We start from the raw sequence: 13,861 nt of genomic DNA, 5'->3' as shown, positions 1-13,861 counted from the left end.
TCCCCTCGCCATCCTCCGTCACCCTGTGAGTACTTCCTTCCCCATCCCCTGCTTTCCCTGGTGTGTTCCAGCCCCAGCTACACCCCTCACCGGGATCCTCTTCCTCCTCTGCTTCATCAGTCAGTTCATGATATCCAAACTATGAAAGGTGGTGGTGGTTGTGCCAACATGGCAATTTAATCTGTATACCTCATTTTACATAAGACGCACCTAGTTTTGGGAGGAGGAAAACAAGAAAAAAATATTCTGAATCCCAAAAGCCAGAACAGCAAGAGGGATCACTGCGCAGCGAAAGCAGTGATCCCTCTCGCTGTTCTGGCTTCTGGGATAGCTGCGCAGCCTGCATTCGCTCCATAAGACGCACACACATTTCCCCTTACTTTTCAGGAGGGAAAAAGTGAGTCTTATAGAGCAAAAAATACAGTATTTCAACAGCAGTCATAAAGAAGAAACTGAAACACACAGAAAAAAAATGAGGTGTATACAGATTAAATTGCCATGTTGGCACTTGCGATAAATAAGTGGGTTTTGGGTTGCAGTTTGGGCACTTGGTCTCTAAAAGGTTCGCCATCACTGGTATATCGGAACCAGAAGCTGCCTCATATTGAGTCAAAACATTGCTCCAATTAGCTCATAATTGTCTCTGCACTGCTCTCCAGGGTTTCAGGCAAGAGTGTCCCTCAGTCCTACCTGGAGATGCCAGGGATTAAACCGGGGATCTTGTGGTTGCAAAGCCCTTCTCCATGAGTCTTTCCCATCTGATCATTTCCCTCCCCTTCACCTGGGTAACAGTTGGTTGGATACCATCAGACAAATTGGTGACAGCAATAAGCCCGTTCACGTATTTTGTTCAGTTCTATGATTATAGTATTTCTGATGTGGAGGACTTGCAGAGGGAAACAGCAAGCAACAAAGGACAGGGGAAGAAATGACACTAGGGTTGAATGTGTGAGTTTAGAAGGAAGGAGAACGCCTGGGGGAAGCAGAGGCTTGTAATTAGATTGCAAGTTTATCTTTATGCAGGAAGGTGTCTCCTCTCACTTCACAGGAATGGCCCAATAAGGCAAAGGCACAGGGAGCGTGAAATTGTAAGCCTACCATGATAATAGTCCTTGATGAATATTCTGTCTGCAAAATATTAATCCCCAGGCAGCACTGGCCGGTTATTCCTACTGTTGACAGCATAGGCAATGCCTTCTAGAAAGAGAAAGAGGAGGGGAGGAAAAGGCATAGAAGAGGAAGGCTTAGCACCTAGAGCTCCATTTGAAGTTGGTCTCACTATCTCACAGCATTCACACACACCCAGTGCTGCCCAGATATTCTGTCTAGACAGGTGATGTTTTAATAATTTAATAAAATGGTTCTGTTCAGCATAACAGGAGGGGGTATCAGCTGCTGTACCCTGAGCCACATAGGCTTGCTGAGTTCATGACTGCACAGGAATAAATTGGGCTCTCTCTACTCATGTTAATGGGGTCAAGATAAAGCTCAATAGGAGCTTGATCAATGGCATCTGATGGCATTCAGATCAATGTCTACATCTATTGCCACATGGTTAAAAAAAGAATGCACTCTCACATGTTATTCCAACGTGTAAAAATACATTTAGATGTGGGTTAAACGTGACAGCACATAAAACCGGGTAGTTTCAAGAGAAGGCCCACGAACCCAGTGAGATTTGAGAAGCAGCTTTGACGTTCACTGGGCTTCTCTCTTTCTCTGTTGTCATTCTCACACTGTATTTACATCACTCAGTTTTAAAATGTAGGATACAGCGTTTCAGTGGAAAATACTGCTACATGTCACAGAAAAGCCACACAGAGTCACAAGTGTTATATATAAAACAGAAGAAGGAAACACAAATTAGATGACTGGGCCAAAGTCACACAGCAGATATCGTGAGCAGATTCCTCCATGCAGAGCAGCACATTCACTTTGCGATTCTTCCTTTCTGCTAACTATGCTTTTTACACCGCAGTGATTTGAGAGGACTACTTTTGAATGCTGAAAGCAAGTCTCTATCTATAAAGTACAAGGACAAAGCATGTCTGACTAAGCATTTGTTTCAATTGGGAATATAGCCCCCCTCAAGGATCCTATTTTAAAAACTCAGACGAAAAGTACAGTCATACTTCATATTACGTCTTCTTCATGTTATGTTCTTTCAGGTTACGTCCCACAGTGACCCGGAAGTACCAGAAAGGGTTACTTCCGGGTTTCGCCGCTCACGCATGTGCAGAAGCGCAAAATGACGTCAAATGCATGTGCAGAAGCGGTGAATCACAACCCGCACGTGCACAGACGTGCCACTGCGGGTAGCGCTCTTTTCGTGTTGCGAATGGGCCTCCAGAACGGATCCCGTTCACAACCAGAGATATCACTGTAGTAAAACAGCTAGAGCTTGTACACAAATGGCCTTTCAAAATTCTCCATCCTATGTGGAGCAGGGTGGGATGGGGTGGGGGAAGGAATTTCAAAAAAATTCCCCTGGGGAACATTTTCCCCTGCTGCAACATTTTTGTGAGTGTAGGGTGCCAGTATTACAGTTTCTTTCATTTCACACACCCCCCAACAGTTTTTGGGAGGGTGTGGCTGCTGCTATGAGTAGCAGCAGAAGCAACTGTGTTAGCAGCCTGGCCACCATTTTGAATCCTCCAAAGTGTGTCCTGGACCTAAGATGGGGTGGGGTTATGGAAAAATAGCTACTATTAAATATAAGAGAATTTGTGAAGTAGGTTTTATGTACTAGGAAATGAAGGAGAAAAGAGGGGCTTAGCTCTAAAAAGAACAGCAGCAGTTATCCTGATGCGATTCCCTCTTTCTTTCCTGGGATGCTTTCAATTTGGGGTTAATTGCTGCCTGAAGAAATGCAATTCTGATAGGCACAAAGAAGAAGGCCATATCCCCTTGCTTTCTGAACCACACCCACCACTGAACCATGGCAGAAAGCGAATTTTACAGTGCAAAAGAGGATTAGTGCTCCATTAACTTTGGAAGGAGGAAAAATCCTCACCAGATGAGAAGAAAGGGGTTAGAAACTGCATCTGCATGGAAACAGTATTTTGTGCTTCATCACGATAGAGATAGATAGATAGATAGATAGATAGATGATAGATAGATAGATGATAGATAGATAGATATAGACAGACAGACAGACAGACAGACACACACACACACACACACACACACACGATTGGCATTTTCATTCCCCCTTTTGAAAACACAAAATAATTTAAATTGTTAGTTGGTTTATTTTATTTGACAGCCTGTGTAGGGTCTTGATTTGGTTTGTTACACTGAATTACCCTTTCATAATGGGCATATAGATACTGGCCCCAGGTTACGCTTGTAATTGAATAAGGAATATATTTAAGGAGCTGTCTGTGTTGGTTAAGAACGTCGTGACTGTACTAGTTAAGAGAAGGGTGGCTTAAGTAGAAACCTAATAGTAAAAGAGCTGTGTGCTAAGTTTTAATTGATATCTTAAAAGCATCCATTTACTTGTGACCATAGTTGACTAGACAGGTTTGAGATCCATTTTGCACGTTCTCTCCAGTGCAGTTTCAGAATGGAAGGTAATGGGTGGATGGGGTCTTAGAAATCAGGGCGCATAAAGGAGAAAATTGCTGATCATGGTGTTTTCCTGATGCAGATAAGAAGACATCACCCTGCCATTTGCCCATCATGGTTTGCAGGGCGAGGTCTAGTTCCACTCACCCACATGCACATTTTGTTGTAAAAATGTGACACTCCTACCCTGCCAGTTTTAGATGTAAATAGGGCAGATGCATGAATGAACTATCGTTGCTGCTCCCATTGCATCCCATTTGTGAGCTCTGATACCCTCCCCATCCCCCCCCCCAAACGTTAGTCCTGGAGAACATTATTGGCTTTAAGAAGTTACCTCTTTCTGCATAGCTCCATCACTTTCCCACCCTAGGATGCATTTCCTTGCATTATGCTAGAGTGGACTGGGCCTTCATTTATGAAGTCTTGAATATATCTTAGAATATTTGATCACCACAACCGGAAGATGGGACCAATTATACACTCCCAGCTACAACAAATGGATTGGTTGGTTGCTTCTTAAACATTACCATGGTCTCATAAAGACCAGGAAACACCATCTAATCCTGACTACACACTTTATAATAATAATTTGTTACTTATACCCCATCCATCTGGCTGGGTTTCCCCAGCCATTCTGAACAGCTCCCAACAGAATTGATGATAATAATAATAATAATAATTAAAAACAATAAAACATCAGACATTAAAAACTTCCCTAAACAGGGCTGCCTTTAGATGTTTTCTAAAAGTCAGAGAGTTGTTTATTTCCTTGACATCTGATGGGAGGGTATTCCACAGGGTGAGCGCCACTACCAAGTAACCTCCCTGTAACCTCACTTCTCGCAGTGAGGGAACTGCCAGAAGGCCCTCAGAGCTGGACCACAGTGTCCAATGTCCTTTTCACCTGTTAGACCATTTAGATTTTCTGTTCTCAGTAACATGCCCAGTAACATTCTTATGCAGAGTAAATGCATAACAAAGATGCCAATATAAACTGTACTTGTGGACTGGCTCATTTACCACTGTGTTTACTGCGGTTGAGCCAATTTGTCCACCCTACTCATTGATTGATTGATTCTTCCTAATTGTGGGAAACTCTGGGTTTTGTTTTTTTGAGTGAACAGCAGTAAGAAAACCAATTAAGACACACCTTTCCCACATAACTTCACAGGGCTAAGTAAAAATCTTATGGCGAAGCCCTTAATTTTGATGTTTGTTTGTTTCTAGGGAAATCTGATATGACCATAGAACCCTTTAACTTCTGAAAACCATCACGTTTCTCTTGACAGCCTCAATGGCTGCTTTCTCCCTGCAGTCTCTGGGCAAAATGCTGGGCCATGTCCCCAGATGGCTGCGCCAAGTCCTTCAACAGCAAACGATGCATCATTGAATGTGTCAGGCTGAATTAGAAAGCAGGCTCATCACATTAATCTCAGATTCTGAGCTGGCAGTTCCTATGTTCTAGTGTCACTTGATCCTGGCTGTCATATCCCCGTCTCCACCTCCACAGCCATGGGAAATCTCCCCAGGCAGCATACAGACAATAATGCACAGTAATGAAATTGCTGGAGGAAATACTGCATTGGCATTGGCCACCATTGGCTGACACCTTTCTATTATGTTAAAGTTTCCTTATATAGTTGAAGGTTCATCGACTGATATCTTACTGGAGTATACTTAAGAAGCATTGGAGTGGGGAAACTTATGCCATAAACTTATGCTTTTGTGTTATGTTGTTATACCCACCCCAGTTTTTCTGCATGATGGGAAGAAGGAAATAAAGGTTGTTCGCAGGGCATGGAATCTCTACTAACCTTAATCTTTATTTATTTATTTGTGGGATTTGTACTTCACCCTTTAGTCACAAAGGCTCTCAAAGCATCTTACAAAAACCAGTACTAAGATGGTCCCGGCCCTTAGGCTCACAATCTAAAAAGACATGACACATGAGGAAAGGGGGAATAGGAAGGAGGAGGAAAAAGCAAGTTCAAATTCTTAATGTTGCTGTTCTTCTAACCCAGCATAAGAACCCAGTTCTGATAACCATATATGTTTCTTACAGAAAAGTGGTTGCAGTATATGATACTTTCTTTGATGATAGACTATTTTTTCTCTTTGATTAACCCCTTTTGTTTCTTGCCTTGACAGGTACCCGTGCTGAGGCCCATGGATTTAATGGTGGAGGCAACTCCCAGGAGAGTATTCGCAAATGCACACACATATCACATCAACTCCATATCTGTGAACAGTGACTATGAAACTTACATGTCAGCGGATGACTTGAGGATAAACTTGTGGAACTTTGAAATAACCAATCAAAGTTTTAGTATCCTTTGCTGCATGAATCTGGCTGGAGTTGCCATCCAATCAGAAGAGAGCCCTGTTCTGAGAAGGCACCGCTTGCTTGAACCTCAAGTTTGCACCTCTTGAATGGTTGGTTTGTTGTGTCCTTAAAGTGCACTTTACAACTGTACTTGTCTCAGTCCCCCACCTGCCTTTAGCCTGCAGACAAATGTTTACTCAGAAGTGAGGCAAACCCTGAGCACCTTATAAAAAGTTCTACATGTGCCCAAGACCTTCTTTACTGACTGACCTTATGGCATTTGTATGATACGCCATAACCTAAAGTTCTCTTGGTAGCGTGCAAACAATTAGAAAAACTTGAAACCATTTTCGTCAGCTGTAGCCATTCAGTATGAAGGAAATGACTTCCTTCCCTCTCAGTTTAGCTAGGTAAGTTGTGGACTGCTTCCCTCTGGTAACTGCATTGGAGAAATGGGGTGGGAGAGTCTTAAGGTCTTTGCAAGAAAGTAAAGAAGGGGAATATGAAGGACAACAAAAACACCTGGGACTAGTATTGCAGGAGTTAAGAAATGACAGAGGAGGGTGGCAAGCATATTTCTCCAAAGCACTTTCTGTAGGTAAAGTGGTTTATTGGGGGTTGCTGAGATAAAAAGAATGGGTGCTGGAGTAGGCTGCAGTTTGAGTTCTTATTCTTCCCCCTTAGAGTAAAGAGTTATATTGCGAGTTCAGAGAATTCTGTGGTTCTGGTACAAGTTTCCAAATGGATAATGATGTGACCTTGCATAGACAGAGCTGCCAGAGCTGTGTGGGAAGATGCCATTGGGACACAACTCCCATGTGTGGTATTGATAGTATCACCCAGGGAAAGGACTGTAGTTCTATGGTGGAGCATCTGGTTTACGTGCAGAAGGCCCCATGTTCAATCCCCAGCATCTCCTGGTAGGAGCCACTGCTAATCAGTGGAGACAGTAGTGAGCTGAATATAAAGCAGCTTCGGTTTGTTCCTGTTTTCATTAGCTTATCAGATAGAGGTATAATCCTAAAGACACCATTGATTTCAGTAAGACTAGTGTCCCAAGAAATGCATTGAAGATCTGGGTGTTAGGCTGTAGCATCTACACAGGGATGGAGAAATTAGTCTATTTCTGATCTGGGTCAATTTAGCCTGTGTTCATTCATCAGTCCATTCCATCTTTCTGCAAATCATCTGTAACAGTTTTTTGTTTTGTTTTTAAAGAGAGATTCTGACACAACCTTTTAAAAATGCGTATTTTATCTACTGGTAGCCATTCTAAATATATTTTATCCCAAAATATTTGGTGGTAGTTGTCATTTAGATATTTTGGTACATTGTTTGAGTTGAGATTTGTTCCTGCAAAATTGGAAAAAGTATAAAATTCAAAAAATAATTAGGCTACGGGAGTTGAATATTAGGTCAATTTTCCTTTAAAATGCAGACCAAATAACATTCTCCTCTGACTATGTAGCATGTTCCGCTGAAATGTGGAAAACTTACTATAGTTTAATCAAGGCTTGCAGCCAACAGTGCATGCATAAGGGAGAAGAGGGAAAGAAGGAAGGGTGAAGAAAGTGTGTGAATTGGAGGAAGGGAGAAAGGTGTCAGATGGGCAGAGGGAGGGGAATAGAGGGGGGTTGAGGGTCAGGATTTGGGGATAGGATGATAGGGAAGAATCAGGATTTGTGCAGGGAAGAGACAAAGACTGACAACAGGCAACATTAGGGAGAGCATTTTGCCATGGTCTTTTGCAGGTATTATATGTATATATATTTATCTACACCCGCCCCCCAATGGCTACAGGCTTTATTGTGTCTGTACAACTGTATGTAAATCTAAAACTAAAGGTAAACAGAGTGAGATTGCTAGCCTTCCTCTTCCTTTTATTTTCATTTTTTTAAGTGATCCTCCTTTTGAAAAAATTACCATACAGTTTATCTCTTGACCCTCGTGTTACCTTTGCAGTGACCACACTGAGGGCTTTGCCAGTGTTTGAAACTCCCCTTGTTCTAGGCACATTTTGAAACAGGGAATTTCATGAACAGTTTCTGAGCTCTGGGCACAGTACTGTGCCTAAGATTTCAGATTAAAACTGCAGGGTGGAAGGAAAGGAGGACCTTTTTCTGCCTCCCCACTTCCAGCTACTCTCTGAAGACTGGAGAAGACACCCTCTTAAGAATATTGGAGGAGTGGGTAGAGGAAGGACTAGACCATGTGAAAAATGAACAGTTCATTCATTTTCAGGTTTTTATTATTGTTATAAAAAAAACTACACCGAGACATCCCATTCTTGTGCACATAACCTAGGTTTAAGGTATCATTTAGCTCCTAGCTTTCATATCTCAGTTTCTAACACTGGGCTCTGCTCCCCTTAGCTAGAAATCTAAATGCAGCTCAGCTCAGCTGGTCATTATTGCAAGGTGCTGCTTTCCAGCTCGGTTGACAAATTGTTGAATTTTGCTTACAGGATCAGCATGGGAGGAAGGCAATTGCAAGGTGTAATTTAGAAGACAGGTGCCTTTAGGGAGCATGGGGAGAAGAAATATTAATAGGTAGCTTTCATTGCATGCTACAGATATGTGACAGGCTGCCGGAACCAGGCATGCAAATGAGGCCGTGCCAGTCACCTTTATAAAGCCACAACTGGAATAATAATAGGACTTGTGGCAATAATTATATCAGGTGTGCCCAAAACATCGCTAGAATACCATATATTGCTCTCTCAAACAATGTTGCTCTCAAGTAAGCAGCTAAAATGTAGGTTTCCTTTACCAGCCATGGGGGGCAGGGAGGAAGCACCCAGTGCTTGGTTTGTTCATAAGTGCACACCGAGTTTGTGTGTGCATTTTTAAATTTTCCTATTCTAGGAAATGGGCTGAGGATTTGCCTGATAACTATTGTTAAGTTGTTGTTCTCAATCTCTTCCTCAGAAGCCACAGTACGGTCAGGCTATGTGGCAGCCATGAGTGTGTCATTTTAGGTGTTGAAACAATTTTTGCAAATTTATTCAGTGAGGGGTCTTAAAAATATGTTTTGGGGTGTGAGGGATTCAAATCTGCTGTTACTTCGGACAACATTTAGTTTGGTAAAGCTACATTTGATTAAAAAGCATAGAAACTGTTTTCAGAAAACCAAAGATTTTAATTTTACCTTATGAAGATGTCAGGTAATGCCTAATAATAATAATAATATAACTGCAAATACTTGGCAGCCATTTTTAATTATTTCTATGCAATTTTACACACATTTCAATTATCAAGCAAAACTATATTAATTTAACCAAAATGTCTTTTGAATCCCAAGTCATGTCACAACTTTTTAGAACCCCTCATTTTTGGAAGTTGAAAGTTGAAAAATTCAGTACACCCTGATCCAGCAGTAGTTGTGGTGAAAAGAAGCCAAAGGGATAGTAAGAGTTGCCAGGGAACAGTTGGGAAGGACGAACTAAAAGGCACCCAGCTTTTAACTAGGATGGGATGTCTAATTTTCATGGCCCTGGGTGCCTCTTGAAATATCAGTAGGATGGGGGTGTAAGTATGCACTTGAAGCAGTCGTGATTTCACCATGCCAAGTCAGAGATCTGGGAACGTGGTGTGCTTTTGTTTGAACTGTGCAGTTTGAAGCCTGCTATGATTCGGTTGCTATAATAGACCTTTCCTGTAACAGTGGGATGTTGGCTTAGCCTGGATGCAAAACGCTTCACCTTTCCCTTTCGCAATCCTGCAGTTTAGTCTACAGCCTCCCTTTCTCACCTGAACTGCTTTTAACCACAACACCTCACATTTCACTTGGGTCCCTTCAGGGGGGAAATATATATATATACTCATCCACATTGTAAAGCAGGGGTGGCTAACCCAGGACTCTGCAGATGCTGCTGGGCCACAACTCCCATCACCCCTGCCCATTGGCCATGCTGGCTGGGGCTGATGGGAGTTGGAGTCCAGTAACATCTGGAGGGCCACAGCTTCTTCATCCCTGCTATAAAAAGATGATGATGCATCCAGAGAGACATGCAAATACAGCATTGACTCAAAGGAACCAATTAAGCGTTTTGATCTATCCTTTCATTTATTGCTTGCACTTTGTTTAGCAGTCTCCCACTGCAGAATTTTCAGTTAAACTTGGTAGGTTCTGCAGGGTTTTCAGAAACCCTGCTTTAAAGCTATTACACAACCTGTGTAATTTTGGGTCAGCTGAATATATGTCCCATCTAGCACACACGAGTAAGTTGACATTCTGGGATAGTTGAATATTATAACATGGCATGCTTTCCCATAGGCAGACAGCACTGCTGTTCATTTCTTGTGGCACTGCAACCTTCATCAGCCAAGAGTGGGTTGCTGTGAGTTTAAATGTATGCTAAAAGCAGCCTTAAAAGGGATTGCTGTTAAAAGAAAGCCGTACTAAAAACTGAGAAAATTTTGTCTTTTTGACAGCGGTCTATTGTGGTTGCTTTCTTCTCAATCGAGCTGGCAGTGATGTGCTTAACAGACATGATCCATTAGTTCATTATTTTTCTCCTTGAGAGTTCCCTTTTTGTCACAGTTAGTGTGATCCACCAAACCCAGTTTTGGCCCTCTATCCATTCTGAGTGAGAGTTATGGGGAAACCCTGGGTCTTGTGTTTTTGCAAAAGCTTGTGGGCCTTTGCAGCATTTCATTCTTGCAAAGGATTGTAACAACGCACACCATCAACATGGTATATTTTAAATGAAGGAAGCCTTCTGGTCTGTCAATGAGCCATAGATGGAACCTGTCAGCATGTGACAAATCCTGTCCCATCCCTAAAGTGTCTCCCTGGTTACTACAGATTTGAGTGTATAGATGCCTACTTGAATTCTGTGCACTGGAGAACAGTGGACAGTTGCAAAATTGCCAATTGCTTCTTCCTCGTAGAGTGAAAAATCTGTAGTGGATAATATGTGTGATCCAGACAAAGCTAAGCACTTTCAATATGATGACGATGATGTGCTTAGCATTTATATAGCATGATGTGTGCAGGGCCAATTGCTAATTACTAAATAGTGAAGGCATTATGCATATTCCTCAGAGCTATTTTTAGAATCGCAGCTTCTCTGGGTAAGGAATGTATTTGAAAACCCTTGTCTTTGCCCATTTTTTATATTTAAGTTGGTTTTGAGAGCAAGAGAAATGCATTTTTATTTTATTTTTTTTTTTTTTTTTTTTTAAATAATATTTATTAAAATTTTTCAAAAAATGCATAATCACTTATGGGACTCCCCCCTTCCCCCACCCCCACCATATTCCCATTTCACATTGTTGGCCGCACAAATTCCCCTTTCAAATTAAAGCTTAATTTGTTTTACCCTTAATAATAATAAACAACCCAATGTTCTTTCCCCAGGACCCACCCCCTTTCATTCCACAATTTCCATTTTTGATAAAAAAAGCACCCCAGATAATAACAATAGAAAAGGTAAAAAATAAGAGATATAATGAATAATAAAAAAGAAAGACCAATTCAACAAAAAAGAACAAAGTTGGCAAGCCTTTGGAGTTTTAGTTCTCCCCCCCCTGTCCCCGGTTTAATTTCCCCCTGACCATCAACCCCTAGTATCTGCCTGGAATTCTTAAGGCCATAAATCACAACTTTTCCCCAACTCCAGCTGGCTTTCCCTTTTTTTTTTAAAATTAGAAATAAATTTTTTGATAATCAAAATTATTATTATTATTATTATTCTCCAAAGCTTTAACTTCAGTCTTTAAGAAAACTGTAGTATAACTCCCTCCGTTGTTCTTTCCGGTTTGTAGTCTAATTTCCTTTTGTTCCGCTGCTTAAACGTTGTAATTCGCAAGTTTGGTAAGTCTGCAGGGATGGTTGTTGTTCAGGGGCAAAACCTTACGTTCAGTCCCTTCCTTTCTTCAATAGAAAAGTCTATTGTCTCCTTTAAAAAAAAAAAAAAAAAAAGAAAACACCCTGCAGACGAGATGTTGTTTCCGTTTTGCAGCTTTCCCAGATGGTAACCAGTTCTGTAAAATTCCATTGGTGTTTTTCCACTTTCCCAGTCCTTGTAATGTCCCGAAGCTCCTCGAGGGGGATTGTTATAACTTTGTTTCCTCTAGTCCAAAAGTCAAGTTGTTATCCATATTCGCCATTTTGTATCCAGATTTTAACAAATTGTAGCAAATTGAAGCAAATTTAACCAGCCAAGTTCTCATAATAAAATCCACTCCACTTTCCGACTTTGACAGCTATTTTGAAAACTGTCGAACTCTCCGACTCCTTTCACCAGGCTCTCTCTTCAATCGCCCCGGTTCCCAGGGGGGGGGGTTGTGTTTCCCTTCTCCAGTTCCTCCTCCAGCACAGTTCTTGTAGTTCCCCATCGTGGAATTGTAATTTTTATCAGCAATGCAAGCCTTTTTGGGTCTTGGTTTCCCCGTCTTTGTTTTAGACAATTTACAATAGGGAGGGGACTGACTTCCTTTTTGAATCCCCCCCGCTCGTATCCAATTCGAAAAAAAAATTTCTTTTTTCCTCCTTTTGAACCCGATTTCCAGATTTACTCACGGGTTATTGTTGAAAAGTCCGAATTTTCCATGGAAGAAGTCAGCGCTCTCCGCCGGATGGCATGCGGCTGCGCTCAGCAGGGGAAGCAGAGGACTCAAGGCACCACGCTTCTCCCCGGCACCCGATCCGTAGCCTTTAAAAAGGCTCCTTCACGAGTCGGGAGGGCGCTAACGGTGCAAGCCGAGTCTCCATGTCCACGGCCTCCGTGGCCGTGGTTTCTAAGGGTCCCCGCATCGCCGGTGCGGTAGGACCCAGCCCCTGCCGAGCAGACTCCCTCCGGAGCTCGGAGGGAGTCCGCCATTCGGCGATGGCGCCAACCCGGAGAAATGCATTTTTATTTTAGAAGAGGGTTACACTGGGGAAGGTAATAATTTCCCCCTTTTCTCTTGTTACCCTCTCCTCCAAATTCTGGTCAATTTAGAATTGCTTCACACTTAACATGGCAGTTTATTTGCATGGGCCTTCCACTAGTGTTTGCAATAGTAAGTGTGCAAGTGTTGATGCGTGTGTGCCCATGCTTATGTCTCCAGTTAGGCAGTGGGCATGTCAATGGAGTTGTAGTTTAGGGGACACACCTTCAGCTCGGTAAATGTTTAGGGTGTTTTTTATGCAGGCAGAAAAAGCAGGACATTTATTAAGCCACATTTGGCTGGATACAGCATAAGTTGGGTGAGCCTGCATTACACATTAACTGCAGAAAGCCTGCACTTCTTGTACAACGTGGCCCTTTTAAACTATGTTATCACTCTGTGTGCGTCCTGTTAAGCATTCCCATCTAAACCACATGTGCTCACAAACCCGGTGCATTTCATGTTGGGCCCATCTATTATTCATTTGCAAGAACAAATTGGTTCTTTCAAATGCATAACTAATTTCCAGTCTGAAAATGTGATGAAAGAGAAGCTAAAATCTAACAGCCCAATTCTGTGCTCCACTGGTGCATGGGATCCCGTGAAAGATCCTGGCACTGGACTGAGGGAAAGGCTTGTCCGTTTCTTCTGGTACTGATGATCAAAAGACTTTTCCCACTACAGGACTACGCTAGCATATTTCTGGAGTCAGGGGAAAGCTCCTATGAAGTAGATGTGCCTCCTTTGCGTAAAGCACAAAGTAGATGTGATGGCAGAGACCTATTCAGTTAAATACAGGTGTTTAAATCTGGAGGGGAAGTTCGTATTAAGTGCCCCCCCCCCAAAAAGAAGACTTAATAGGGGCTGCCAACAGACAGGATGAATTTCCTGTCACACCCTAGCCCGTCCATCTATTTCCCCTCTTTTTAGCCCAGTTCCAGGGAAAATAAAGAGAGATGCTTTGAGTTTAGGGCCAGAGGACACAGAACTTAACAAAATATTGTTAAGATAATTTTCCTATTTATAATTAAGGACAAGTGTCAAAATATAAATAATTTTATTGAGGGAACACAACAATCATGCACAAAAATGT

The 13,861-nt window shown here is 42.1% G+C and overlaps 1 protein-coding gene across 5 annotated transcripts in view; it reads left to right on the top strand.

Moving 5' to 3' along the window:
- PPP2R2B (protein phosphatase 2 regulatory subunit Bbeta) overlaps positions 1 to 13,861 on the top strand; it is a 244,790-nt gene that overhangs the window by 196,394 nt on the left and 34,535 nt on the right. For all 5 annotated transcript variants that reach the window (XM_083430846.1, XM_083430847.1, XM_083430849.1 and 2 more), the window contains one exon: positions 5,719 to 5,896. In XM_083430846.1, the coding sequence (XP_083286972.1) occupies positions 5,719 to 5,896 (178 nt within the window). The remainder of the gene's footprint in view (positions 1 to 5,718; positions 5,897 to 13,861) is intronic.

This window comes from Podarcis tiliguerta (assembly GCF_965153285.1).
Source record: "Podarcis tiliguerta genome assembly, chromosome: 2".
Taxonomy (NCBI): domain Eukaryota; kingdom Metazoa; phylum Chordata; class Lepidosauria; order Squamata; family Lacertidae; genus Podarcis; species Podarcis tiliguerta.
This window is presented reverse-complemented; position numbering and strand designations above follow the sequence as displayed.